We start from the raw sequence: 25757 nt of genomic DNA, 5'->3' as shown, positions 1-25757 counted from the left end.
GGTCCTGTGATCGAGTCCCCTTGCTGGTCACTGATTTCCCGCTGACCGGCTACTGGGCGAGGCCTTCCCACGCCTAGCCGCCCCCAGACCGTCCCGAGGCCCGGGTGCCCGCGCCCGTCGCGGTTTTCTGACTCTGTGCACTCCGGGTCTAGAAGTTCGGGTTCGCTGCAAGCCCGCGGCCCTGGGGCGTTGGTGGGGCAGTGGGGGGGTGGGGTGCTGGACGTGGAGCATCATGGGTCGGGGGGAGGGGCGGTGGCCCAGTTCTCGCGACGTTTCGGCCCCGGGTGGGAGGCAGCGTTGACTCCGCAGCGGGTGCAAGATGCGCTCAGAGAAGGAGGGGGCGGGAGGCTCCGGGGCGGCCGTTGCCGCGCGGGGCCCGAGCGGGAGGGAAAAGGTGTCTGCTGTGGAAGTCCAATTCCGCCGGGAGTCGCCGCGGCGAGAACCAGAGGTGCCACCAGCCTCGTCCTTCGGCTGTGGGGGCAGTACAAGCAAACCTCGCGAGGAGAAGAAGACAGTTCTGAGCAAGGTTGGGGAAGGGGCGGGGCAGGCAAACCTCGCGATAGGAGGAGGGTCTTCAACAGGGTGGGTCGAAGCAAAAACGGAGAGGTGCGTGCAAACCTCGCGAGAAGAGGGGTGCTCTTGAGCGAGGTGGGGCGGAGCCAAGGGTGGGCGGGATGCTGCTGGAGGCGGGGGGCGGAGCTAAGGGTGGTGTGTTCCGGAGGCGAGTGAGCGGGCAAAGCTCGCGAGAAGAGGGAGGGTCCTGCGCGAAGGCGTGGAGGACTCGGGGTTTGGGGAGGAGCCGAGGGGGCAAGGCGGTGGCCGGCAGCTTCAGCACCGCGGACAGCGGACTGACGGGGACCGTTTGCCGCCCGGCCTCACGCGGCCTTTCCTGGCGTGGGGAGGAAGAGCTGCGCCCGGGGCAGGCAAGGTCCGCGGGGGTGGTCCGGTCCGGTCCTGCGCACCGTCGTCGAGGTTCCGGAGGCAGGGGCTGTGTGAGGCGCAGCCCTTTCTGCCGGCCGTGCCGTGTCCGCGCGCGGACTTCTGGGCCTTCCCGACGGGGGCCGTCTCCGCCGGACGCCCGCCGCAGCGCCCCGCGGAGCCCGAGCGCAGGCGGCGTTGCGGGACGGACGCGCGGGGACGGCCGCCGAGCCCCCCGTCCGTCGTCTCCTCAGGTGGTGATCCGGCGGCTGCCTCCCGGCCTCACCAAGGAGCAGCTGGAGGAGCAGCTGCACCCGCTGCCCGCGCACGACTACTTCGAGTTCTTCACGGCCGACTTGAGGTGAGACGCGGCTTGAGGGAGACGCGGCCTGCAGTGAGACGCGGGTGCGGCTGTGGTGCGGCTGTGGAGCGGCGGAAGCCGTGTCCGCGTCTGCCCGCCCGCGCCGGCCGACCTGGGCTCGCTCGCTCGGTTCCCGCGGCAGAGCGTGCGGCTCCGGAGCGGGAGCCCGTGTCCAGGCTCAGACCCGTGTGCCCCGCGCCCGCCTCCGCCACGCCCGCCCTACACCTCCGCTTCTCCTCGGGCTCCCGGTCGCGCCGCGGAGGAGGGGCACGCCGAGGACGCGCGAACGCCCGCGGCTTCTCTCCCGAGCAGAGGACGCGGACCTCGGGTTAGACGTCCCGCGGGGGCAGTTCGCGGGCACGCTGCGGTTCGCGGTGTCACCGCGCCCTGGGCCGTCGCGGTACCCTGTTATCCTCGGAGCCGCGTGAGGCCTGCCGAGCGCACAAGTGACAAGGCTCGGTCCCGTCGAAGAGACCACTAACGGGGAAGGGCGGGTTTGGTTTCAAAGAAGAATGGATGCGCTTCGAGTGACTGAAGTTTAAGAAAACTGGCGCGGTTGAAGAACAGGCGGTGGCCCCGGAGTGACGCGGGTCGCGGTCCCAGCGCCAGCTTTTAACGGGCTGCCCCCTTTGCACGTGCTGAGCTTGTCTGAGCCTCAGTGTTCTCCTCTGTGGAAGGGGCTGGAAGTTCCTGCGGACGAAGGAAGTGGGTTGTGAGGTGGAGGAGAAAGCTTAGTTCTTGGCAGTCGCCATATCGTGCGCTGCAATTTCGACCCCTTTAGAGTGCCTAAAGGTGTTCGCGGGGTCAGCGGAGGCTCCCTCGTGCGATGCCACGTTTGCATCTACGAATGATCCCAGCTCGGTTGCCTCCGGTCCTGATGTGTGATACGGAATGACCTTTGAATGACCTTGCCTTTGGTTTTCAGCCGTGGAAAACCAGTATTTTAAGCCTGGTTCTTTGTAGTAAAGATACTGACATTAAGCGTCTTTCCCAAGTCATTAAAAAGATCTTGGGTAATGTTTCCTTATTGTGTGTGTGTGTGTGTGTGTGTGTGTGTGTGTGTGTGTGTTTTGCTTTGTTTTGTTTTTTTGCTAAAGAATACCCAGATTACAATTAGCTGAGGTATTCTGTGACGTATAGGTTTCAGTTTGTTGTATCTGTAAAAGAAAAAGAAGCAAAATTAAAGAAGTCTTACATTTTTTACTAACTGTTTTCACTGTTCTCTCTTATTTCAGTCTTTATCCTCATCTTTACTCAAGAGCATACATTAATTTTAGAAATCCTGATGACATCCTTCTTTTTAGAGATCGTTTCGATGGCTATATCTTCATCGACAGTAAAGGTTGGATCTTTGGCTTTCTAAACTCTTTAATATAGTCTCCAAGTACCTTAATTAAGTTTTGCTGGAAATGTTTGTGAGTTATAAATAAGTTCTCGGATACCAGTGTAAAATAAGCTCATAAATTTCAATTGTATTGCTGTGGTTATGTGCTTACGTTGAAAATTAAGATACATAAACCAAAGAACTCCCATCAATTCCTTGTATCAGAGACAACCTATGTATATATATATTTTATATATATATATTGTTTTTCATATAAGTGGGTTTTTCACTTTCTTATGTTCCAAAACCAAATCACTTTACTCTTGTGCAACAGAAATTTTCTAAAGTATATTATTCACTTACATTTCTGTCTTTTTAAACAGAGTAATCTTGGGGCACCTGGGCGGCTCAGTCAGTTAAGCATGTGATTCTTAATTTTGGCTCAGGTCATGCTGTCAGCATCAGCTTCTGCATTTAATGAGGAGGCTTCTTAAGAGTCTCTCTCTCTGTCTCTCTGTGCCCCTCCTCCCACACTAAAATAAGTAAATCATCTTTTTATTTAAGATTTTATTTGTTTGATAGAGAAAGAGCACAAGCAAGGGAATTAGCAGGCAGAGGGAGAGCGAGAAGCAGGCTCCCCACTGAGCAGAGAGCCCCAGGCAGGGCTCAATCCCATGACCGACCTGTGGTGAAGGCAGAGGCTTAACCGACTGAACAGTCCAGCACCCATAAAATAAGTAAACTTACACCTTGAAAAAAATTTAAAAAATAAGAATGTTAAACAGAGCACTCCTCAATTTTACCATTACTGGACAATGTCATGGGGGAGGGGATTGTAATAATGAACTTAAGTTTCTGACTCTGTTGAACAGCGTTGCCTGCTGAGACAGGGATATTTACCTCCACTCTAAATGGTTCTGGTTCTCTGTGCTTTTTGGATCTTGCCTTTGTCTTCCTTCCCGTCAGACTGTCACCTGTTGTGTCCATTGTGACCAAGCCTCTACACCTGTAAGAGCGTATTCTCTGTATCCACCTCACCAACCAAACTCCTCCCACTGCACCCAACTCCACTGGTGATAAGTGTTTTCTTCCTCACTGAGAGCTAACAAAATAGCCTTGAAGAGTGACTAGGCTGAGGCCAAGAGAGTCTGTCCTGTGAGGAGAAGCAGATGTAATCTTGAACTATTCGATGTTTGTGTTGAATCCTTCTTTGTTCAAGTGCCTTTTTCCTTTATTTTTCAAAAAGTTATGGTAAAGATAACATAAATTTATCATCTTAGTTTTTTTTTTTTTTTTAAGATTTCATTTATTTGAGAGAGAGCACACACGTGTGAAGGGAGAAGCAGAAGCGGAGGGAGAGAGACAAGCAGACTCTGTGCCTGAGCGCAGAGGCCATTGCCTCAGTCCCACGATCCTGAGATCATGACCTGAGCCCAAACCAAGAGTCAGATGCTCTATGTGCTCAACTTACTGAGCCACCCAGGCATTCCTCACAGTTCAGTAGTGTTAAGTACATTCACACTGTTGTGCAGCCCATCTCCAGAACTCTCTTCATCTTACAAAACTAAAACTCTGGACTCTTTAAATAATTCCCCACCTCTCCCTGACCCGTAGCCCTTGGCATTCTCCTTTCTTTCTTTTTTTTAAATGAGTTTACTAGTCTACATACCTCATATGAGTGGAATCAGATAGCATTTCTCTTCTTGTGACTGGCTTATTTTACATCACATGGTGTCTTCTATGTTCACCCATGCTGTAGCATGTCTCAGAATTTCCTTTTTAAGGCTGAATAATACTTTACTGTGGGTATATGCCACAAGTTGTTTATCTGTCAGTGGACACGTTGGTTGCTTCCAGCTCTTTGCTGTTATGAATAGCGCTGCTGTGAACATGGTGTACAAGTATCTCTTTGAGACTCTGCTTTCAGGTTTTTTGGGTATAACCATAGTGGAATTGTTAGATCATATAGTAAGTATGTTTTTAATGTTTTGAGGAACAGCCATACTGTTTTCCTTAGAGGCTACTTCATTTTGTATCCTCATCATCTGGGCATGAGGCCTCCAGTTTCTCCACATCCTCCCACCTATTGCTGTTTTCTGTTTCTTTGATAGCAGACCTCATAATAGGTATGAGATAGTATGTCACTGTGATTTTGACTTATGTTTCCCTAATGCTTAGTGGTTTTGAATATCTTTGTGTGATTTTTGGTCATTTGTATGTCTTTGGAGGAAAGCCCATGTTTAAATTGAGTTATTTGTTTCTTGTTAAGTTGTAGTTTTTTGTTTGTTTGTTTTTTTTGGTATATATTATAGATCTTAACCCCTCATCAGATGTATGATTTTTTTCCCATTCCATAGGTAGCCTTTATATTCTGTTGATCATATTCTGTGACACTCAGATGGTTTTAATGTGATGTGGTCCAGTTTTTCTGTTTTTACTTTAGTTGCCTGCACTTTTGACGTTACGTCTAAGATATCATTGCCAAATTCAAGGTCAAGCTTTTCCTCCTTGTTTTCTTCCAAGAGTTTTAAAGTTTTAGGTCTCATGTTTAGGTGTTTGACCCATTTTGAGTCAGCTTTTGTCTGTGGTATCTGGTAAGAGTCCAGCTTCATTCTTTTGCATGTGGATATCCAGTTTCTTGAGCAGTATTTTTTTTTTTTATGATTCTATTTATTAGAGCGCACAAGCAAGAGAGAGAGAGAGCATGAGCAATATGAAGGACAGAGGGAGAAGCAGACTCTGTAGTGAGCAGGGAGCCTGACACAGGGTTCGATCCCTAGACTCTGGGACCATGACCTGAGCAGAAGGCAGACACTTAACTGACTGAGCCACCCAGGTGCCCTCCAGCAGTATTTGTTAAAGAAGACTGTCCTTTCCCTATTGAATAGCCTTGGCACCCTCATAGAAAACCATTTGATAATGTATGTGAGGATTTATTTCTGGGCTCTCTGTTCTAATCCATCGATCTGTTTCTTCTTTTATGCCAGTACCATACTGTTTTGATTACCATAGCTTTGTAAGAAGTTTTGAAGTCAGGAAGTGTGTCAACTCCTACTTAGTAAATATCTAGGTACTAGTCATGTGGGTGCAGCAGGGAATCAGACATTGTTCCTGACTGTCCAAAGCCCTGCTCTCCTGCTGGTCCTTGACTTTATTCTGAATAGTTAAGGTTAACACAAGATTATTGTCCAGATAAATAAGAGTTGCAATATCATGGTCACCTGACCATTCCTGACAAGGATAAAGGATTCAGTACCAACATGGAAGTGTTCCATCAGTTAAGTAAATAGTGAACGTTTCTCGTTATGTTCCCTGGACCCCACTCCCACGCACCCACACGTAATAACCAAATCAGTTTCTCTTGGCTTTTGTTCTGAACTTTTCTGTTTGAAGCAAACCTTGTCTGAGTATTGCGTGTTCCCTCTGAGGCCCCTCTTTTAGCCAAGTATCTCTTCTAAGCATAATAATTCCCTTGAATTCATATAACAGATTGATCATTTGAATTAACCTTTTAAAATTAAAAAAAAAAGTGACTGACGAACCTAGTTAAAGGAATTCTATGATAAACTCTTTAGGAATGGAGAGAAGGGTTTATTGACATTTTAAGGTGTGAAGCTTGATGAATTCTGAATGCACTCAGTTATGTAACCACTACTGCAACGTGAGAAATCATTTTCTTTAATAAGTAAGTACTCGTCCTTTGGTCATATCTGGAGTTTGACATGCTAAGTTTGCAGGTACTTGAAAATAATAGTTTAAACAGTAAAGTTGTTATGGTCAATCTTTAAGAAAGCTAGATCACGGGGCACCTGGGTGACTTGGTCAGTTAAGCATCTGACTCTTGATTTTGGCTCTAGTCTCAGGGTCATGGGATTGAGCCCCATGTTGGGCTCTGCTGGTATGGAGCCTGCTTAAAATTCTCTCTCCCTCTGCCTCCCCATCTCCCCCCGCAAAAAGAAAGAAATCTAAATCATTATTTTCCAAAATGAATATAGTGGAATTTTAGAATGGTTTTTGCAATTTGTTTTCTGTTAAAGGCCTAGAATATCCTGCGGTGGTAGAGTTTGCCCCATTCCAGAAGATAGCCAAAAAGAAAATAAAGAAAAAAGATGCCAAAACTGGAAGCATTGAAGATGGTGAGTCCCTTTACAAAGGCTGCATTATGAAACCGCCAGAGTAAATACACCAATCAAATATAATTCCTCTCCCGTATGTGGGAAGGAGTATGTTTCTTTTCTTCTTTTTTAATTTACAGATCCAGAATATAAGAAGTTTTTGGAAACTTACTGTGTGGAGGAAGAGAAACCTAATGCCAATCCTGAAACTCTCCTGGGAGACATAGAGGCAAAGACTAGAGAACTTATTGGTTTGCTCATTTCTTCTCTTTACTTGCTGAGATATATATTTATTTCCTTTTCAGGATTATTTAAAAATTCACACTTGTGACAGGCTTAGCAGGGATGTAGAGTGTTTTCTGGTTGTAAAAAAATTATGGCAACCTGGAAAAATATTTCTGAGCATCTGTCCAGTCCACTAAGGGAGAGCACCAGAGGTTTTAGTTACATTTATTTGTTCACAGTTATGATGCTCCCAGGTGAGGAGTGGAGAATGGAGTTTTATATTTTGTAGCAGTTGGTTTACTGCGTGTGTAGTGCAAAGGATTTTTAATCACTAAAGTTAATACTTATGAAGATTTGCTTAGCATGCATGTGATCATTTTTGGTCAGCACGGGTTGGGTGGATACTGACTCAGCGTAGGTGTGCAGGGTGAGCATGAATGGGACACACGAGGCCTGTGCCGTCAGATATCTGCCCTGCTCATGGGAAAAACTGAAGTAAACACCTGCAGCAGTAATCAGGCTTTAAGCCAGGGCATGTCCGTGTGATCAGTGCCACAGTGTGATGAAACAGTCCTGGGAGGGAAAGGCCCTCTGAGAGAAGCCCTGCTAAGACATGGAAGAAGAAGGGACTAGAGACCGAGGTGGAAGCTGAGCTGCAGGCCTGTAGGAACAGGATATATTCCTATGTGGTTGATATGTGGTGGGTCGGGGGTAGAGTGGCTGGAGAGGCAGGTGGGGAAGAGATTTGGAGTTTGAGAGATAGCTGAGACTGCTAAGGGAGCCTGATTAGTTTTCCCCCATCACTGCATGCATATTGCTCCATACAGAATGGATTGTGGATGCCCTGAGGAAACACCAGGCTTTGGGGAGTGGGGAGACTTTGCTCCAGTCCAGGGAGGGCTTCTTACACTAGCCGGCAGAGTCTGCATATGCTCTGGCAGATTAGGTGTGGGAAGAAAGGAAACAGAAAGAATTCAGGCCTCCAGGAGTTTGACTTGAACAGATCAGTGGGTGGAGGCACCATTACTGACAGGGGCAGACTGGGGAGGGAAGAAACATTACTGGAAGTGAATCAGGATATCACTGTAGAACATGTTAAATTTAAGAAGAGCTAAAAAAAAGAAAAGCAGCTTAGAAATTATTTATAGTACTCCCCACCCCCCGCCCCCTGCACCTTGCTGTAAATTCTCTTGTATAGGATAACCACAGAAAAGGACCAGGGTCTTCCAATTGTGGGCAGTTTTGAGATAGTCCTTGGTGGCCAGACAACCCCCCCCAACCCTGGAGAGATATCCTCTCCCATCCCCAGCCCCTTTCCCAGTGCCTGGTGCACAGTAGGTGCATTGTAGTGTTTTATGGGATAAGTAAGTGCTATTCACAATTAGTAGCCCAGAATGAGGCTGTGGAGCTTTGTTTCTGTGATCCTGTTTGCCCATCAAAGTTTGGATCTTAATCTGGCAATTCAAGGCAAATTGCCCTTTTCTTAGATTTTGGCCTTTACTGGATTCTGTGATCTAGTCAGAGCAATGAGGGTTGGAAATACTAATTTCCATAATTGAAATTCCATAATTTCCTTTTATTTAATAAATGGAAATATTAGTTCCCTCTGAAGCTGCAGGTTAATACAGTGGCATAGCAGGGTCTGTAGAGCAGACAGACCTGGGCTCAGTTTCCCGCCCTGAGACTTAGCATCCCCATGTCCTCCCAGGTCATCATGACAGTGCCCAGGATGCAGCAGCTTTCTGTAAGTGGTAGCAGTTAGGTTGTTGGTTAAATTAGCGTTGTATAACATGGCCATGCACCTTCTGTTTAACAAATGATACACTTTTATAGTTTGTAAAGCACTTTCTAATACAGGGTCTCATTTACCCTTGTCATATTCATCCTTTGGGGTAACAAGGCAGGTAGTTCATTGGCGAAGGGAGTAGGTGGGTGGCATCTTGTCAGCTTCTCCAGTCACCCAGGGAGGTCTTGTTCCTGCTCTTTGCCAACAAGTCCAAAACTCCCATGGTGCAGAGCAAGAGTCCTCCCTAATTTGAGGCAACTGCCTGTTCCAGAGGGCATAAGCTGTGCTCATCCTGAGCCAGAGTTCGTGATTAGCATAGGAGACATCCAGGGAGGTAATCGGCTCTTCTTGGCCCTGCACCTGTGATGAAATGTGGACATTTACACAGCCCTAAATCTGGGGCAGAGCTTTCCTGGCAGAAGCCATTTGACACATTATGTCAAGGTGTTGAGGAGTCCTTAATTCCAAGTTAAGAATCCCTGCCCAGGGGCTCTCTTATAAAATTCCTGATTAATTCCAGATCCTCAGAATTCGGGAAATTTCATGGCCAGTCTTCAAGTGCATCCAGGGATTCTTCCTTCCCTCATTTAATCTAAGGTCTTAAAAGAGCTGTGGAAGAGACCCACACCATCTTCCAACTTCCCACCTGCGTTGTGAGCCACTGCCATGGAGAATACATGTTTCTCAAAACCACTCTCCTGGAGAGACTGCCTTGAGGCCCGCCATATTTGGTATTTGGGCACCAAATTCCAGGGCAGATCAGACACATCCAGGGCATGAAAGCTTGAGGATTGAGGTTGAGTTTACAGAGAGATTCATTCCTGGGTGGTTAGTGTTGCTTAGATGAAGTACCCTGGGGAGTCACTGTCTAAACTTTTACATCTGGTTATTTTGGTTTGTGGAGTGTATACAAGAGATGACAAGAATGTACATTGTTTAACATCATTGTCTGGAAAGCAGAAAAGGAAGAAATTTCCAGAATATGTGTTGAATCAAAGTGAATCTATAACCATGTTATGTAATGTTTTAAAATATCTGCAAAAATGGGAAGATGCTCATAGTGTTTGGGAAGTCTAATGTGTTGTACTCATTCTTCTTTTTTGCTTTTATAGCATCTTTGTAAGTAATATCAAGACTCCCTTGAGAATCAGGAATTCGTTGCCTACTATTTGTAGAGTTGTCAGTGCCTCCAAATTACTTGACTTTATAGTGATGGAATAGGAATTCCCCCCAATACAATGTATGCTCATCTAAATTTTATTTATTGGTTTATAAGATTGTATTTTTAAGTAGTCTCTACACCCAACATGGGACTTGAATTTACCACCTCGAGATCAAGAGTCGCATGCTCTTCCGAAATAGCCAGCCTGACTAAAGATTAAATTGGAAACAAGTATTTAAGATGAAGAAAAGAAATCTTATTTTAAAGTTGAATACTATATTACAATTTTTGTGTTTTAGCTAGAAGAACCACACCTCTTTTGGAATATATTAGAAATAGAAAATTAGAGAAGCAGGTAGGTCCACCCTTTACCTGATGAGTCCCTTCCTGTCCCTGCCCATGTCCACAGAGATAATTTATACACATGCTTTTCCACATCTCTAGAGGATTCGAGAAGAGAAGCGAGAAGAACGAAGAAGAAGGGAGCTGGAGAAGAAGCGTTTACGGGAAGAAGAAAAGAGAAAAAAGAGAGAAGAGGAGAGGTGTAAGAGGAAAGAGGCAGACAGACAGAAGAGAGCTGCTGAGAGAGAAGTAAGGATTAAGGTAATTTTGAGGAAACAGCTCATTTCTTTTTTCCAAAGCTAGTTCTGCTACAGTTGTGCCTTTCAGGTATTTAGCTCTTCTAACTTATAAGGACATTTTCAGTTAGCCTTCTCTTTTGCTATCATGCTTCCGTTTCTCTGCAGTACAGCAGTGGTTCTCAAACCGTATTCCCTGAGCCTTGGGGATTCTTTGGGCATACTGTTGGGGAGGGGCCCGGCCTCTTGGATGTGATGGCAGCACTTCATCCAAAGGAACCCCACACTTATTTGTCACAGATTGGGCTTCTGCTTACATTTTCTTTTAGAGAAAAGACTCCCTGCCTAAAATGTACACATTTGGAAACTACTGGCTCAGTGTATACTGGCCTTTCTATGTGAAGGTTCACTCTTGGGATTGGGTTTTACCTTTTTTTTTTTTTTTTTTTTTTTTTTTTACAGTACCAGCAGTGGTTCCTCTTGCCCAGTTTCTCCTTTGACTAATGTGTTCATTTAGAAGAGTGGGTTAGTGCACAGAAGTAGTTCTTCCCCATGTAAAATAGGGTGCTCCAGTGTGAGTCCCCCCTCCTTGTTAGTATCTGCTCAGGTGACCTTACCAAACCTAGATTTCAACCTAATATATATTTTCCTTCATTCCAAGAAGGCTTTGAAGTACTTTTAGGGGTTCATTAAAATTGTATCTTAAAAAGAAAGAAAATAAAAGATCAGGACTTGACGGAAGATAGAGTAGAAAGGGAGAGGATGGGGAAGAGGTCAGAGTCGGCATAAATGAGCCATAGATTAGTTTCTTTTTTATGTATATATATTTTAAATTTAAATTCAGTTAACATATAGTATATTATGTTTCAGAGGTAGAGTTCAGTGATTCATTAGTCTTAAATAATACCCAGTGTTCATTGTATCACATGCCCTCCTTACTGCCCATCCCCCCGTTAGCCCTCCCCCACCCCACTCCCCTCCAGCAGCCCTGTTTGTTTCCTATGATCTTCTCTTATGGTTTGTCTGCCTTTCTGATTTCATCTTGTCTTATTTTTTCCTCTCTTCCCCGTGATCTTCTTTTATTTCTTAAATTCCACATGTGAGTGATACTGTATAGTCATATAATAATTGTCTTTCTCTGATTCACTTATTTCGCTCAGCATAATAATACCCTCTAGTTCCATCCACATTATTGCAGATGGCAAGATTTCATTCGTTTTGATGGCTGCATAATATTCCATTGGAGATAGATATTTTCATGCATATATACATGTATATATAAACATGTATTCATGTATGCGTATATATTGAATGTATGTATGAATATATACGAATATATAAATACACATATACATATATTCATGTATATATACACGTATATATGACATATACACGTGTATATAAACATGTATACATGTATATTGAATGTATGTATAAATATATGATTACATAAATACATGTATGCATATTTTCATGTAATATATATGTGTATATAAACATGTATACTTGAATATATGTATATTTGTTTTACATCTTTATCCATCATAGATTAGTTTCTGATGTGCTTGATGGGAAACAGTTTCATTATCCATGAGGAAAAAACATGCCATTTCTTCAAGGGAGGTGAAGCTTTTTTCTAGGCCTTTGCTTCTAAATCAGTTTCTCCTTATAGGTGGTCACATGGGGCTCACTAGCTGGAGGGATATCTAATATACAAATCATTTCGAGAATTAAAAATTTTTTTAACCTGAAAAATAAAATCAGTGAAGAAATGCTAAAAGAGTTTGTGTTGATATCATAAAAATGACACCTGCAGGGGCGCCTGGGTGGCTCGGTGGTTTAAGCCTCTGCTTTCGGCTCAGGTCATGATCTCAGGGTCCTGGGATCGAGCCCCGCATCGGGCTCTCTGCTCAGCAGGGAGCCTGCTTCCTTTCCTCTCTCTCTGCCTGCCTGTCTGCCTACTTGTGATCTCTGCCTGTCAAATAAATAAATAAAATCTCTAAAAAAAAAAAAAAAAAAATTGTTTAAAAAAAAAAATGACACCTGCAGAGAGAGATCCTCATGGCTATTTTTAACAATAAAGGAAACTATTATATAAGCAACCCAGCTGTTTTTATTTTCCTCTGAGGACTCTAAAACTAAGTAATGAGCTTAAGTTGAAGTAGGAAGTTAGTTTACCAAAGTTACAAATAAAATTCCTGAATATACACATCGCATAGGAAATAGATTACATTATTAATAAAGTTGTGTGATCTTTTTCACAAAACTTATTAAAAACAGATGTGGGCTGGGTGGACACACAAACATGGCATCTGCTTCCACCTCCTCCGGTGCCTGGCTCCTCCCCCCTCCCTCTTACCTCCTTCCCCTCCTTTCCCCTCCCTCCCTCTTCTCCTCCCTCCTGTCTCCTCCCTATCTCCTCCTCCCTTTGCCAGTCTGATTTCACGCTAGGTCTCTGCTTGCTTCCTTCCACGGGGAGCTTTCTCCCAACACTTAAGTTTTCTTATAAGTGTTTCCTCATCCTGTCTTACCTCCATAGAGAGACCCTCCCTGAACTTCACCCTTGAGAAGCCATCACTCCTCACCCTACATCTCTCTGTGCTTTTTTCCTGTTTTGGTAGATGTTTGTAGCACGACACCTAAGAATATCTGGTTCACTTTTTCTATTTTGTTACTGCATACTCCCCTCCCCCCATGGCGACCGCTGCCTCAGCTAGAACGTCCTGTGAATTCCTTCATGGTGGGCACTTGTCTCTTATTCACAACTATATTCCTAGTACCCGACACAGTCTTTTTCCCTGGTTCCTGGCACATAGCTCTTAGAATCCTTGCCGTCTCTGGAGTGTCTTCCATATGCCAGTGAGATGACAGGTGGCTGAGGCCATGGGTACCTTCAGACGTCTGAAGTGGGGACAGGTTTGTGCAACCTGACATTAACTCCAGGTAGCTAGTGTCAAAACTGAATGGAATTATAGGACGCCCAAGTCTGTGTTGGAGGGCTGGAGAAATGGTGTTGGAAAGGACACCACACATTTGGTTTCAGAAGAGTTGGAGGTAAAAAACGATTCACAGATGCACAAAATTATTTGTTGGATGGATGGGTGGAAACATAAACTGTTATACTTCCCTGTGGTTTACTTTTATTACCAGTATATGTTACCTTTTTAATTAAAAAATATGTCGGAGCACCTGGGTAGCTCAATTGTCAAGCGTGAGGCTGCTTCTCCCTCTCCCACTCCCTCTTCTGTGTTCCCTCTCTCACTGTGTTTCTCTCTGTCAAATAAATAAATAAAATCTTTTAAAAATATATATATGTCAATAGGGGCGCCTGAGTAGGTCATTCGGTTTAGTGTCTGCCTTTGGCTGAGGTCATGATCCCAGGGTCCTAGGATCTAGCTGCAAGTACAGGCTCCTTGCTCAGCGGGGAGTCTGCGTCTCCTTCTTCCTGCCACTCCCTCTCCTTGTGCGTGCACTATTAGATAAATAAATAAAACCTTAAAACATAAATATCAATAGATATCTGAAAGGAGATGTTTAAATTCACAGACCCCACAGGCAGAATAAGAGCATGTACGTTAGCATAGTGCACATCTGTGATGAGAAGCAACTTTCCATATTTGGTCTTACATTTTCTCTGTTTCATTCTTAAATGAACTCATGCAGTTGAAATTTGTGTGTAGTTTTGCTCTAGTACAATTTAAAATATGCTCACTTTTATAAGTTAGAAAAAAATTTCCAAAGTATGCCTTCTACTTTTTTTTTTTTTTTTTTGAAGATTTTATTTATTTATTTGAGACAGAGGTAGTGAGAAAGAGCGTGAGGGAGGAGAAGGTCAGAGGGAGGAGCAGACTCCCCGTGGAGCTGGGAGCCCGATGCGGGACTCGATCCCGGGACTCCGGGATCATGACCTGAGCCGAAGGCAGTCGTCCAACCAACTGAGCCACCCAGGCGTCCCTGCCTTCTACTTTTGTTTTATAAACTGACTTACCTGTGGCACTTGAATTTCAAAGAGTAAACTACGCAGAGAATTGGGGGAAGGCCCAGATTCAAAGACAGCAACCTGCTCAGGCTGATTAAAGTAAGAATAAGACGTGTTTTCAAAAAGGTTATTCTAAAAGTCATCAGTATAAAAGCAACATTTTAAACAATATATTTTTACATATTACAAAAGCAGCACTTGTTCATTTTAGAAAAAACTAGAATTTGGTGATAAAAGGAAAGAAGGTCATTGCAGTTCCACCACCGCCTAAAAATCATCACTATTAACACAGTGTTGCCAGCCTTTTAGGTGTTTTTCTGTGTGTGTAAACATATAAATAGAGACCAGGGCATTCATTCGTCAATAAGAACGTCTTCTCATCACATCAGCTGTCCTAAATCGTTCTTCATAACTATAGTATTTCATTGACTGAATGTTCCCCTCAGTATTTAACCAAAAACCTGGTTGCTGCACCTTTGGCTCACATTTTTTTGCTATCCAGACATTTGCGCTCAATGTTGTTTTCTATTTTTAATTTATTATTAAACATCTTCATTTATAAAATACTCCAAAAGTGACATTCTCCTGACATTATAATTTCTTAGCTTCTTAAGAAACCGGAAAAGGGGGAGGAACCAACTGAAAAGCCAAAAGAAAGAGCAGAGGAAGTGGATATTGGAGATGGAAAACGGGAGCCCTGTGCTGGCTGTGCTGTCCTGAAGCCCACGCCCTTTGGGAGCTTGGTGGAGGAGCCCAGGGGAAAGTAAGCCCGCGCTTCTGTTGCTTTGACCACGTGAAGGATCACAGACTGTCCTGTCTTGGTACAAGTGCTTGTATTTCATACTGCTTATGGAATTCAGGGATTTTACCACGATATGCTCCTCCACACCTTTATTTCTCCTTGGTCATACTGGGAACTTAGTTCCTTTTATCTGCAGCTTCAAGTCTGTCTTCCAAGCAGGGACACATCCTTCTCCAGGTTGCTTAGCTGTGCCTGTCCTGGCCTCTTCCTTTGGATTCCCGTTATCGCCCTTTAGGTCTTCAGGATCTCCTTCGTGCTCTCTTGTCCAAGTGCTAGGATTCCTTTGTTGGTGTTAACATCCCTGTGGCCCTTCTGTGGAATTTGACCAGCAGCTGTGGATCCTGGTCTTCACTTAGCCCTGCCTGTCTCAGGCTGTGGGTCCTTGGGCTTGTACTTCTCGGCCTGCTTGTGACATGCTGCTCATGAAAGGAGCTCAAGCAGGGCTTCTGTGGGAATGGGACAGACAGTTTCTGCACAGGGGCCAGAGAGACCTGTCAGAACCTTGTCAGGTGGAGCCCCTCCCTCCTGCCTCTGAGCCTGCCCCTGAGCCTCAAGGTTCGATCATCTCCACAGTCCATGGGGCAAAGTGTATTGAGGCTCCTTGTTCCCCTGGCCCAGGGCTCCTGCGCACGCACTGCATCAGGACACGCTGGAGCTTCCCAGAGCCAGGGCTGTTCTGCTTCTGAGGTGTCTGGAAGTGAATTTACGTTTGCAGGCAGGATGGCAGGGTCATGGGTTTAGGCTGCCGTTTGCCTCCTAGAAACAGCAATCTGAATGACTTCTTACTGTCTTTCTCCCACACAGACTTGTGATTAAAAAAAAGAAAAAAAGGTTTCCTCTTTTTGGGGGTTCTGGTTTATTGGTTTGTTTGTAAAATTAATTCATACATGATTATGAAATCTATGATCTGTTAGCACTATGGTTTCTGCTGGAGGCATTTGTGTTATGGCTTATGATACTATATCAGTGCCTTTTGTCATGTTTCTGGCATGGATTTACACTTTGCTTATGGACCTTCTTCTCCCCACCAGTCCTGCTGCTTTTGTTTTGAGGGGAAGCCACAGATCGCATGTGAGGATTTTTACCTGTGGGTTGTGAAGGGAAAAACTTTAAGAACCAAAAGAGCTAAGCAGCCACTTACTTATTTTTTGTACATTTACCAGTGTAATATATGTATAAAAATGAGTAAATTGCAGTTAATTTTAGCTACACCTGAGGCAGAAACCAAGCCATCAATATCAGCTCTGTGTCTTGATGGATGTGGACTTGGGCCACTAGGAAAGTCACTTGAGCCGTTTGGTCTCCTGGACTTTATCTGTAAAGTGGGGAGTTATATTTACTTTGGGGGGGTTACTGAGAATTAGAAAACTAAGTATATATGCCTGTTATGTATGTCGTTTAGGGTTAACAGTAGATATTGTGTTATTATTGTCGATTCATCTTTCAACAATTTTTTCTTGAATGCCTGTGCTGTGCCCATTACGTGCATCCCTGCGACGCGCATCCCTGCCTCTTTGGTAACTTGTAGTCTGGATGGGAAGACAGGTACTCGACACGCAGTATACCTAACTAAGGTTACTGAGAATTTGTATTATATCACAGGTCACAGAATGACAGTGATAAAGAGCAAAGGGAGATGGAGAGAAGGTTTCGAGAAAAAGAGCCTGAAACACAAAGATGCCACGTGGACGACAGCAGAAAGCACAGAGCTCACTGTGAATTCGACAAGTTTTCAAGGAGAAACGAAGAAGAGCCAAAATGGGGGAAAGGAGTCCTCCCAGACACAGGGAAGAAGGGGAAACAGGACAGTGGCGTCCCTGTGGAGGCAGCAGAGTGGCCCGGGAGAGAGCACAGTAGTGAAGGCGGCCCAGCATCCAAAGTGGAGCGTCCAGGAAACAAGGTTCTTTTGTTCGCTCATTCATCAGCCTTAAAAGTGTAAACTGCACATCTGTAGGCTTACACCTGCTTTGCCAAACAGAAGTTCCTTTGTTTAGCCGAAACCGAGAAATCTACATTAGGAGTCTTGAGATTTCGGATCACACACTCTGACAGTGGGAAGTCTGCCCCTACTGGGTTCTGCGCTCTCAGGGAGTGCATTGCCCAGGAGCTTGCATTTCATGACACTCTGGAGCTTTCTCTTATGTTATTCGTAACAAACTGGTTATCAGGAGACAGTCAGTGGCTCATAAATATGCGTCAGATGCGTGTAGTTGGATGCATGTAGAAGGGTTGGAATTGTCCACTTAGACCACCAAATGGCTTTCTTTCCCCCCAAGAGTTTGAGGTTAATTTTTGTTCAGATCACATTGTTGCAGAGAAGCACCACTGATGGAGTCCCCTCCCTTCCAGGGCCAGACCCCATGGTGCAGCCAGTCCCCCCACCACCCAACCACCCGATGACCGAGGGCTCCGAGGCTCCCTGGGCTGCTGTCCACACCCTCCTGCCACCCCATCTCTGACCGCAACAAGCACGCTGTCCTCTGTCTGCATGATTTTGTCATTTCAGGGGTGCTTTAGAAGTGGAAGCATACAGTGTGTAACCTGAAATTGGCTTTCTCACTCAGCAGAATTCCCTTCAGATCCACCCAAGGTGTTGCTGGTATCAGTGATGTGGTTTTTTAAAGTGTTCCCAGTAAAGGCAAGGTAGAGCTACTGGCAAGAGGGGAGCCTTTTTTTTTTTTTTTTTTTTTTTTTAATTTTTTTTAAAGAGCGGGGTGGGGGGAAAAACAGGGGGGATGTGCAGGGGGAATGGGAGAGTGAGAGGCAGGCCTCCCGCAGAGCAGGGAGCCTGACGCAGGGCTCGATCCCAGTTCCCTGGGATCATGACCTGAGCTAAAGGCAGATGCCAATGACTGAGCCCCCCGGCGCCCCGAGGGGAGCCGTCTTATCTGCAGCCTGACTAACCACGTCTGTATCACTCAGAGGTTTCTGTAGTTACCTGAAGTGCAGGTACAGCAGGTCTAGCGGTGGGTCTTTTGGGTGGGAGTTGTTTCATGAACACTGTGTCTCAGCTGCCTTCTGATGCAGCAGTGAGTGGTCTGTATTTGCATATCTTTAGGTGTTGGGACTCCTCTCGGTTAACTGGGAGGCTCTGGACGTAATAAGGTGCCTTGTGCATAATGGCACCTTTTGTATGAGGCCTGGCTGGTTATGGTGTCCTTTCTCCATCCGTGCAGCCAGTGTTGTCCTGGTGAAAAGCAGGACGGTGTGTGTTGGCCACAGGCAGCAGATGGCATGGGACCCCTGTGCCTCTGTGTGCACAGGGATTCAGACCCACCGCCCTGCCCAGACCTCTCCCGCTCTCTTCTTAGCTTCCGCTAAGGAAAAGGGCATGCCGGTAAATGCCCTGGTGGTGACGGTGGGGCCTGCGGGTGGGTAGAGGTGAGTTGGTGAGCGACATCATGCGGGATGTGCCTGGGCCCCCAGGTGGCCAAGGGAAGGGGTGCAGGTGCAGGAGGCTTCCCTGAGCCCAGGTTGGTTGATCCCCCTCTCCTACAGGGCAGAGCTGGCTGGCTTCCCACTGGTGCTCCTGATCCTTAACCTTCAGTGTCCGTTGGTCCTTCCCTGGCCTCACCATCCTGGTGTCCTGAAACAGTTCAGTAGTATTTTACACACTTTATTTTCTTTCAAAGATTTTATTGATTTATTTGACGGAGAGAGACACAGCAGGAGAGGGAACACAAGCAGGGGGAGTAGGGAGCAGGGAGCCCAACATGGGGCTCCATCCCGGGACCCTGGATCGTGACCTGAGCTGAAGGCAGACGCTCAGTGACTGAGCCACACAGACGCCCCTTTTACACACTCTATTCAAGCATCACTGTGTTCCTCTACTCAGAGTTCAGTCAGGTGGAGAAAGTTCAGGAATAAGCCACATGGAAACTGCTCATTATAGATGTTATTAATTTGGCTCATGACCCTAAAAGCCACCTCTGGCCATGCCTTGCTTTGTCTCAGGCTGTGCGTTTACCCTGCCTGATGAGTCGGAGGGGCTGAGACGTGTGTGTAAATCTTCACCTCTCCACCTGGGAGGGGAATGCCTTGACTCCACTGGCTCTGGGGGTGTTCTGGGTTTGAGATAACATTTTCCCAGATACTAATTTTACCTTCTTTCAGGTTATTTTAAATATTAACTGTCTTCCTTTTCATGGCTTTTTTTTTTGCTTCAAAATGCCTGGTGTCTGAGATAGTGATGTGAAAAAGGCAGATTTTTAGCTGCAAGACTGATTTCCTTTAGCTAATTAGGATCATCAGATCCTGGAAGTAGAGGCATTTTGCTCCCTCCTATATTGCCAGCCTTTGGAAGGGTAACTGCCCCCCGCCTTTGTCCTGGCAGGACCGGCCAGCCTTGCAGCTGTACCAGCCAGGAGCTCGCATCCGAGCACGAGAAACTGGTGGGCGAGTCTCCGTGGAGGGCCGTGATGGGAGCAGGGGCGAGGCTGAAGATTCGGCGTGGGCTGGTTCCCAGAAGAGTGAAGAGGCAGGGTGAGTCCGCGCGCACGCTTGGTGGGACGCTCCCATTCGGCGTTTCATGGGTTAGAAAGGGCATCCAGAAGTGCATCAATTAGCCTCGAGTATAACTCTCAAGGTACGTTTACTCCTTACAAAGAAATCAGAAACTAGAAATATAAATGTGGTATAGAAACATCTAGAAACCATTCTTAAGAAAGAAGCAATCTGTTAAAAAATTGAGAAGTTGTCCTAGATCTTACTGTTTTTAGTATAAACTAGTATATACTGTTTAGCCAAAACAGAACAGATAATCTCTTTTGAAAAGTAGAAAGTATAATTAAAACAGGGAAGAAAATTAGTATTGTACCAGTGTGAACTCTGAAGCACTTGAAACATGTTGTGGGAATAACCTGTACTTTGAGTTCTACACAGTTGTAAGTAAGTGATCTGTTGGGATCTGGATCTCGTGTGTGTGTGTGTGTGTGTGTGTGTGTCCCCGCGCGTGCGCGCGCGTGCGCACGCGTGCACTGTACTTTAAAAAAGGGGAGGGAGCCGCGCTCATGCCATTGTAAGCTGGTGATCCAGACACCTGTGATGCGGGCCGGGAGCATTCTCTGACGTCTGCGTGCTGTAGCCCCTAGGACAGGAGCGTTGCCACCACGTGAAGTCCACAGCTTGAAGTATTGCCCCTTCAACAGTTTGGCCACTGACTTTTTTCACAGTCTCTTGGTGGGTGTGCTGCTCGTGCTGTATAACTGCTGTTACGTAAGGGCTGCTGAGGTAACATAAGGGCATTATTTGGAGACAGGGATAACTTAGGTACAGCATCTGGGGTTTTCCTTTTTGCAGTCTGAGGCCATTTTATTTTTGAAAGGACTTAATGGAGCTTTCTGCAATTATGTGTTCACAGTATTTTTTAATGTTAGTGAATTTTTTAAACATTAATGTATTTTGGTACTATGCTTTGGACCACATATTAAATAATTTTAGTTGCTATGGATTCGAATTCCAGTTATGGTACTTTTCCTACATTGAATTTTACATAATAAATTACTGCTTTTCAAAATGTAGCTTTAATTACCTGAGTATTTTGTTGATTATTCCTTACTAAATATGAAATGTTTATCAAAAAACTGAGAATTTGGGGCACCTGATGGCTCAGGTCATGAACTTTGGGTCCTGCGATCAACCCCTGTGTCAGGCTCCCTGGTCAGTGGGGAGGCTGTTTCTCTCCCCCCGCCGCTTATGTTTTCTCTTCCTATCCCTGTTTCTCTCTCTCAAATAAGTAAATTAAATCTTAAAAAAAAAAAACAACCAACCTGAGACTTACTCATTTATTGTTAAAGACATTTGGCTGTTGCACATATACTCTGTCCCATGGCATTGCTGTGCTCTTGCTCTTGACTCTGGGACTCCAAGAATTTGGTGGGGGAGGGGTGAGAAGGACTCGCTGTGATTTAGTGACATCTATGTGATGACCCAGCACAGCCAGCACTGATGGAAAAGGGATAGGTAGTAACTATTTTAGACTTTGCAGACTCTCTGGTCTCTGTTACACGTTGTAAACTCTGCCGTTAGGCAGTACATAATGAATGGACGGGGCTGTGTTCCAATAAAATTTTATTTACAAAAACATGCAGTAGGCCGTATTTGTCCTGTGGACCGTAGTTTGCTGACTCCTACTTAGAGTATGGATCAGGGTGGAACTCCCAATGAGTAAGCCACTGCGTTCTCACTGCTTATTATATATAGGGCTTTGATCTGGAAACACAAGTGGAGCCAAGATGGACTGAAGACTCAAGCATAAGACCTGAAACCATAAAATTCCTGGAAAGAAACAGAGGGTTTGATCCTTGTCACCAGTCTTGGCGATCATTTTTTGTATTTGACATGAAAAGCAAAGACAACAAAAATAAAAATAAACAAATGGAACTACATTAGGACTAAAAAAAGTTTCACAGGAAAGGAACCCATTTATAAAATGAAAATGCAGCCCATGGAGAGAAAAAAATATCTTAACCCAAGATACCTAATAAGGGGTTAATATCCAAAATATGTGAGGAATTCATACAACTCAACAGCAAAAAAACTACAAAATTACCCAATAAAAAAGGGGGCAAAAGACCCGAATAGATCTTTTTCAAAGAGGACATCCCAGATGGCCAACAGGTACATGAAAAGGTGCGCAACACCATTGCTCATCAGAGAAATACAAATCAAAACCCCAAGGAAGTACCACCTCACACCTGTCAGAGTAGTTAAAATCACACAGACAAGAGAGCAAGTCTTGCCAGGTTGTGAAGGAAGGGGAACCCTTGTGCACCATTGGTGGGAACGCCAAGTAGTCAAGCCGCTACGGTATGGCAGTGTGGAGATCCCTCAAGAAATTAAAAATAGTCCAGCAATGCCACTGTGGGCATAGGTCCAAAGGGAACAGAAGCACTACCTTAAAGAGATATCTGTTCACACGTTCATCACAGCATTATTCACAGTAGCCAAGGTATGGAAATAACCTTAGTGTCCACGATGGATGGATGGGTGGATGGATGGATAAAGAAAATGGAATATTATGTGGCCTCATAAAAGGAAACCCTGCCATTTTCAACAATGTGGATGAACTTGGCATTATGCTAAGTGAAGTAAGCAGACAAAAAAGACAAATACTGCATAGTATCACTTACAGGTACAGTGTGGAAAAAAAAAAAAAGTCCAACTCCTAGAAACAGTAAAATGGTGGCTGACAGGACTAGTGTGTGAGGGAAATAGGGAGAGAGGTTAGTGAAAGTCCTAGGTTATTCAGTTATAAGATTAAGGTCAAGGATCTTATGTACGACATAATGACTGTTGATAACACTGTATTGTATAATTGGAATTTGCTAAGAGTAGAATTTTCTCCTCAAAAAAAGCACAAATATGTGAGGTGACACCAACTCATTGTAATCCTTTCATAATGTATACATTTTACAAATCAGTATGTTATACACTTTAACTGTTACAGATCTATCAGTTATACCTCAAAGCTGGAAAATAAGTAGGTAAAAACGTAGTACTCCCTCTGAGAGTTTCCTGAGATCTGTCCCCAGGGCTTCCCGAAAGCCACTTTGAGATTACTGATTTAAAACAATAATACATCTGTATGATGGGTTACCTTGGCATAAAACACTTCCATATACACTTCCCAGTTTCAGCTTAGACTCACTTTTAAGATTGGTTGGGTAGGACATAGATGAACTCCCTTTTATAAACTAGGAAACAGGTTTAGAGATGTCTAGCACCTGTTGCTGACAAAGTCAGAAGCTGCTTTCATATTTGTAAAGTTTTTATTAATAATTGCCCAGAAAAAAAGGTTTCTGAGTTTGCCACGTGTCTAAGAAATGGTAGAAATGTTCTTCACATGGACATAGCCCATGGGAGTTGCAGCCTACATCACGGGGAGGGAATACAGTGCTCAGTGTGACTGAGGGGAGGTGTGGGGCTGGCCACCTTTTGGTTTGCCTTCTATATTTGCCTTGCAAAATTTTCTTTTTTTTTCTATTGTTTCTCATTTTAGATCCCAGTCTGGTTTTATTTGGCTATCTAATAATTTTAATAATTATATTCAAATGTGAACATAGCAAAGCAGAACATTAACTATCAGTATTTTGATGGATCTCAGTGTTGCTAGTAAATTATAAACAGCAGCTAACTGAAGGAATTCCTCAAATCTGACATGAATTAGGCACTCTGAAGAATCTCATTTACATCTTTGGAAACACGTTTTCACTTGCTTGATAATAGTGCTTACCGAGTCATCATCTCCCACTTCATGAGTCATGTGACAGTGAGACCCTTGGGGTAAGATGAGGCAGCTCATGGGCAACAGGTTCTCTGCACAGATCTCCACGAGGAAAGCGGGGTGTGTGGCCGTGGCCTGGGGGCACCTTTGGCCCCGTCCTGCACATGTAGGGGACCCAGCTGGTGAAGAGCGTCGGCTTCTTCACATCACACCATTAGAAAGGATCTTTTAGGTTCGCCTGTCATGAAATTCTCACTTGTATCTGTTTTCTCAGCTCTGATAAAAGGAGAGCGAATTATCTACACTTTAAGTAGATTTGTTTGCTATTCTGTTCTTCCTATCTTTAAAATTAAGGACATGTCAGAGATTAAAGTGAAGAATTAAGTAAAGTGAAGAATTAGGTATTTGATTTGTTTGACCTGTGTTAATAGCAAAAAAAAAAAAGAAAAATGACAGAAAATAAGTTTATTTTCACAACAGTATTCAGTCAACAGGGTTTTTTTTTTTTTAAAGCAAATTAGCCTACTTCAATCCACCAGTTAATTGCTTCAACCCAGTCCCAGCTATAGCAAGTTCTAATGATAGTAATTGCTGTATGAAGTTTCAGTTTTAAATCTTTATTTTTAAAATTTTGTCACTTCAGTGAAGTTTAGAAAAATGCTGTCTTCTCTGTGTGAGCTTCTGTTGGGCTGCATTTTGGTGGAAAGCTAACAGCTTCTTGTAAGTGCTTCTCCTTTGTATTGAAAGTATGTTTATCATGTAATGTTTTAAATTTCTCCCCAAATTCTTCACTGTTACACATCTAAAGGAAAAATAATTACATTAGTAACTTTGTATCACAAAAGCAATAAAAGATGTCCTGGCAGACTTAAGCAGTCTATCCCATAGAGGAATGGCATTTTTCAACAATAATAGCATTTTTAGTAGAACAGTTCAGATTATTGTCATGGTAGAAATTATTGTCATGTCAAGGTGCCAAACTGAGAGCTGTGTGCTACATATAATTACCTGGCCACACACGCATGAGGTAGCCATTTCCTACATCACTTGGACCCTACTTTTCCGAACTAAAAAGTGGAACAACTGATTTGCCAAAGGATTCTTGTGCCACTCTGGGGTGTGAGGGCCAATGTAGGAGATGTTTGGGTACCAAACTCTGGCATTTATTGGATGTCTTAACAGATGGTAGAAACCATGATATCCAGACTCAAGCCCTGCTACAGACTGACCTTTGTCCCCACAGAGTTCATGTATTAAAGCCCTAACCCTCCTCCCTCCCCCGTACGAGTGTATCTGGAGTGAAGAAGTAATCAGTGTTAAATGGGCTCATAAGGATGGGGCCCTGGTCTGGTTGGATTAGTGTTCTTGTAAGAGGAGACACCAGAAGGTGCCCGTCTGCAAGCCAGGGAGTCCTCACCGAAATACCTGGCACCTTGATCTTGGACTTCTGGCCTCCAGAACTGTGAGATAAGTATCTGTGTCTGAAGCTGCCCATCCGTGGTATTTTGTTAACAGTGGCTGGAGCTGAGTGAGACAGGCCTGTCCCAGGAAGCCTGAGGACTGAGAGAGTGCAGGAAGGAACCCAGCGGTGGCTCCCCTCTCCTGGATCATCCAAACAAGATTTGGTCATTCCTGTGTTACAAAGAAAATTCCTCAGGCAAAAGTGCCACATCAGAACATAAAATGGAAATGTCCTCCAGCTAGCATTTGAACTCCTAACACTACATCCTGCATACAGACCCGCACAAGTACAGACAGTAAGCACACCAGCTATCCCTACGCCCTGCTGTAACAGGAGAAATGGGAAATGTCTGGCTGGCAGAATACGGACACTGAAATGTCCACAGTGTGTTACAAAGTTAGAATTGCAAGATGTGCTTTAAGTAGTTAAACACATTGGATGTTTGTGTGTGCTAGAAAATATCTGAAAAGATGTGTACCAATGTGAAGTAGAGGGTCAGTTGTTCTACAACAAAGGAAGTAAGAATACTCAGCGGGGAAAAGAAGATTTCCCCAATGAACAGTGCTGTGTTCTGGACAGCTGCAGGCAGAAGAATGAAATCAGACCACTTTCTCACACCACACACAGAAATAAACTCCAGACAGATTAAAGACATAAATGTGAGACCTGAGACCGTAAAACTCCTAAACCATAGGCATTAATCTTGTAGAAATCAGCCTTAGCAACATACTGGTGGGTGCTGCATCTCAGGCAAGGGAAACAAAAGCAAAAATAAACTCTTGGGATGACACCAAAATGAAAAGCTTCTGTACAGCAAAGGA

At 44.6% G+C, this 25757-nt stretch overlaps 1 protein-coding gene across 6 annotated transcripts; it reads left to right on the top strand.

Moving 5' to 3' along the window:
- Positions 1-276: 276 nt before the first annotated feature.
- Positions 277-19817, top strand: UPF3A (UPF3A regulator of nonsense mediated mRNA decay). 6 transcript variants are annotated; one of them, XM_032880990.1, is made up of 10 exons: positions 279-526; positions 1173-1279; positions 2515-2621; positions 6641-6739; positions 6859-6969; positions 10191-10246; positions 10336-10482; positions 15054-15211; positions 16853-17150; positions 19584-19817. In XM_032880990.1, exons 1-10 carry the CDS (start codon positions 320-322, stop codon positions 19734-19736), a joined length of 1443 nt encoding a protein of 480 aa, XP_032736881.1. In that variant the 5' UTR covers positions 279-319; the 3' UTR covers positions 19737-19817. The 6 variants fall into 6 exon arrangements, 4 of the variants coding, with proteins under 4 accessions (XP_032736884.1, XP_032736881.1, XP_032736882.1 ...); XM_032880989.1 differs by having other exon boundaries at positions 281-526; positions 10336-10494; XM_032880991.1 differs by lacking the exons at positions 15054-15211; positions 19584-19817 and having other exon boundaries at positions 10336-10494; positions 16853-16973.
- Positions 19818-25757: the final 5940 nt, after the last annotated feature.

This window comes from Lontra canadensis, unplaced genomic scaffold (assembly GCF_010015895.1).
Source record: "Lontra canadensis isolate GAN:19392208 unplaced genomic scaffold, GSC_riverotter_1.0 scaffold73, whole genome shotgun sequence".
Taxonomy (NCBI): domain Eukaryota; kingdom Metazoa; phylum Chordata; class Mammalia; order Carnivora; family Mustelidae; genus Lontra; species Lontra canadensis.
Note: the sequence above shows the minus strand (reverse complement) of the source record. Positions and strands in the feature narration are given on the sequence as shown.

Coding starts and splice junctions, on each gene's coding strand:
- UPF3A (XM_032880989.1), top strand. CDS start 320: ATGCGCTCAGAGAAGGAGGGGGCGGGAGGCTCCGGGGCGGCCGTTGCC. Junction 2,622..6,640: donor TATCTTCATCGACAGTAAAG/GTTGGATCTTTG, acceptor TTTCTGTTAAAG/GCCTAGAATATCCTGCGGTG. Junction 17,151..19,583: donor TGGAGCGTCCAGGAAACAAG/GTTCTTTTGTTC, acceptor TTGTCCTGGCAG/GACCGGCCAGCCTTGCAGCT.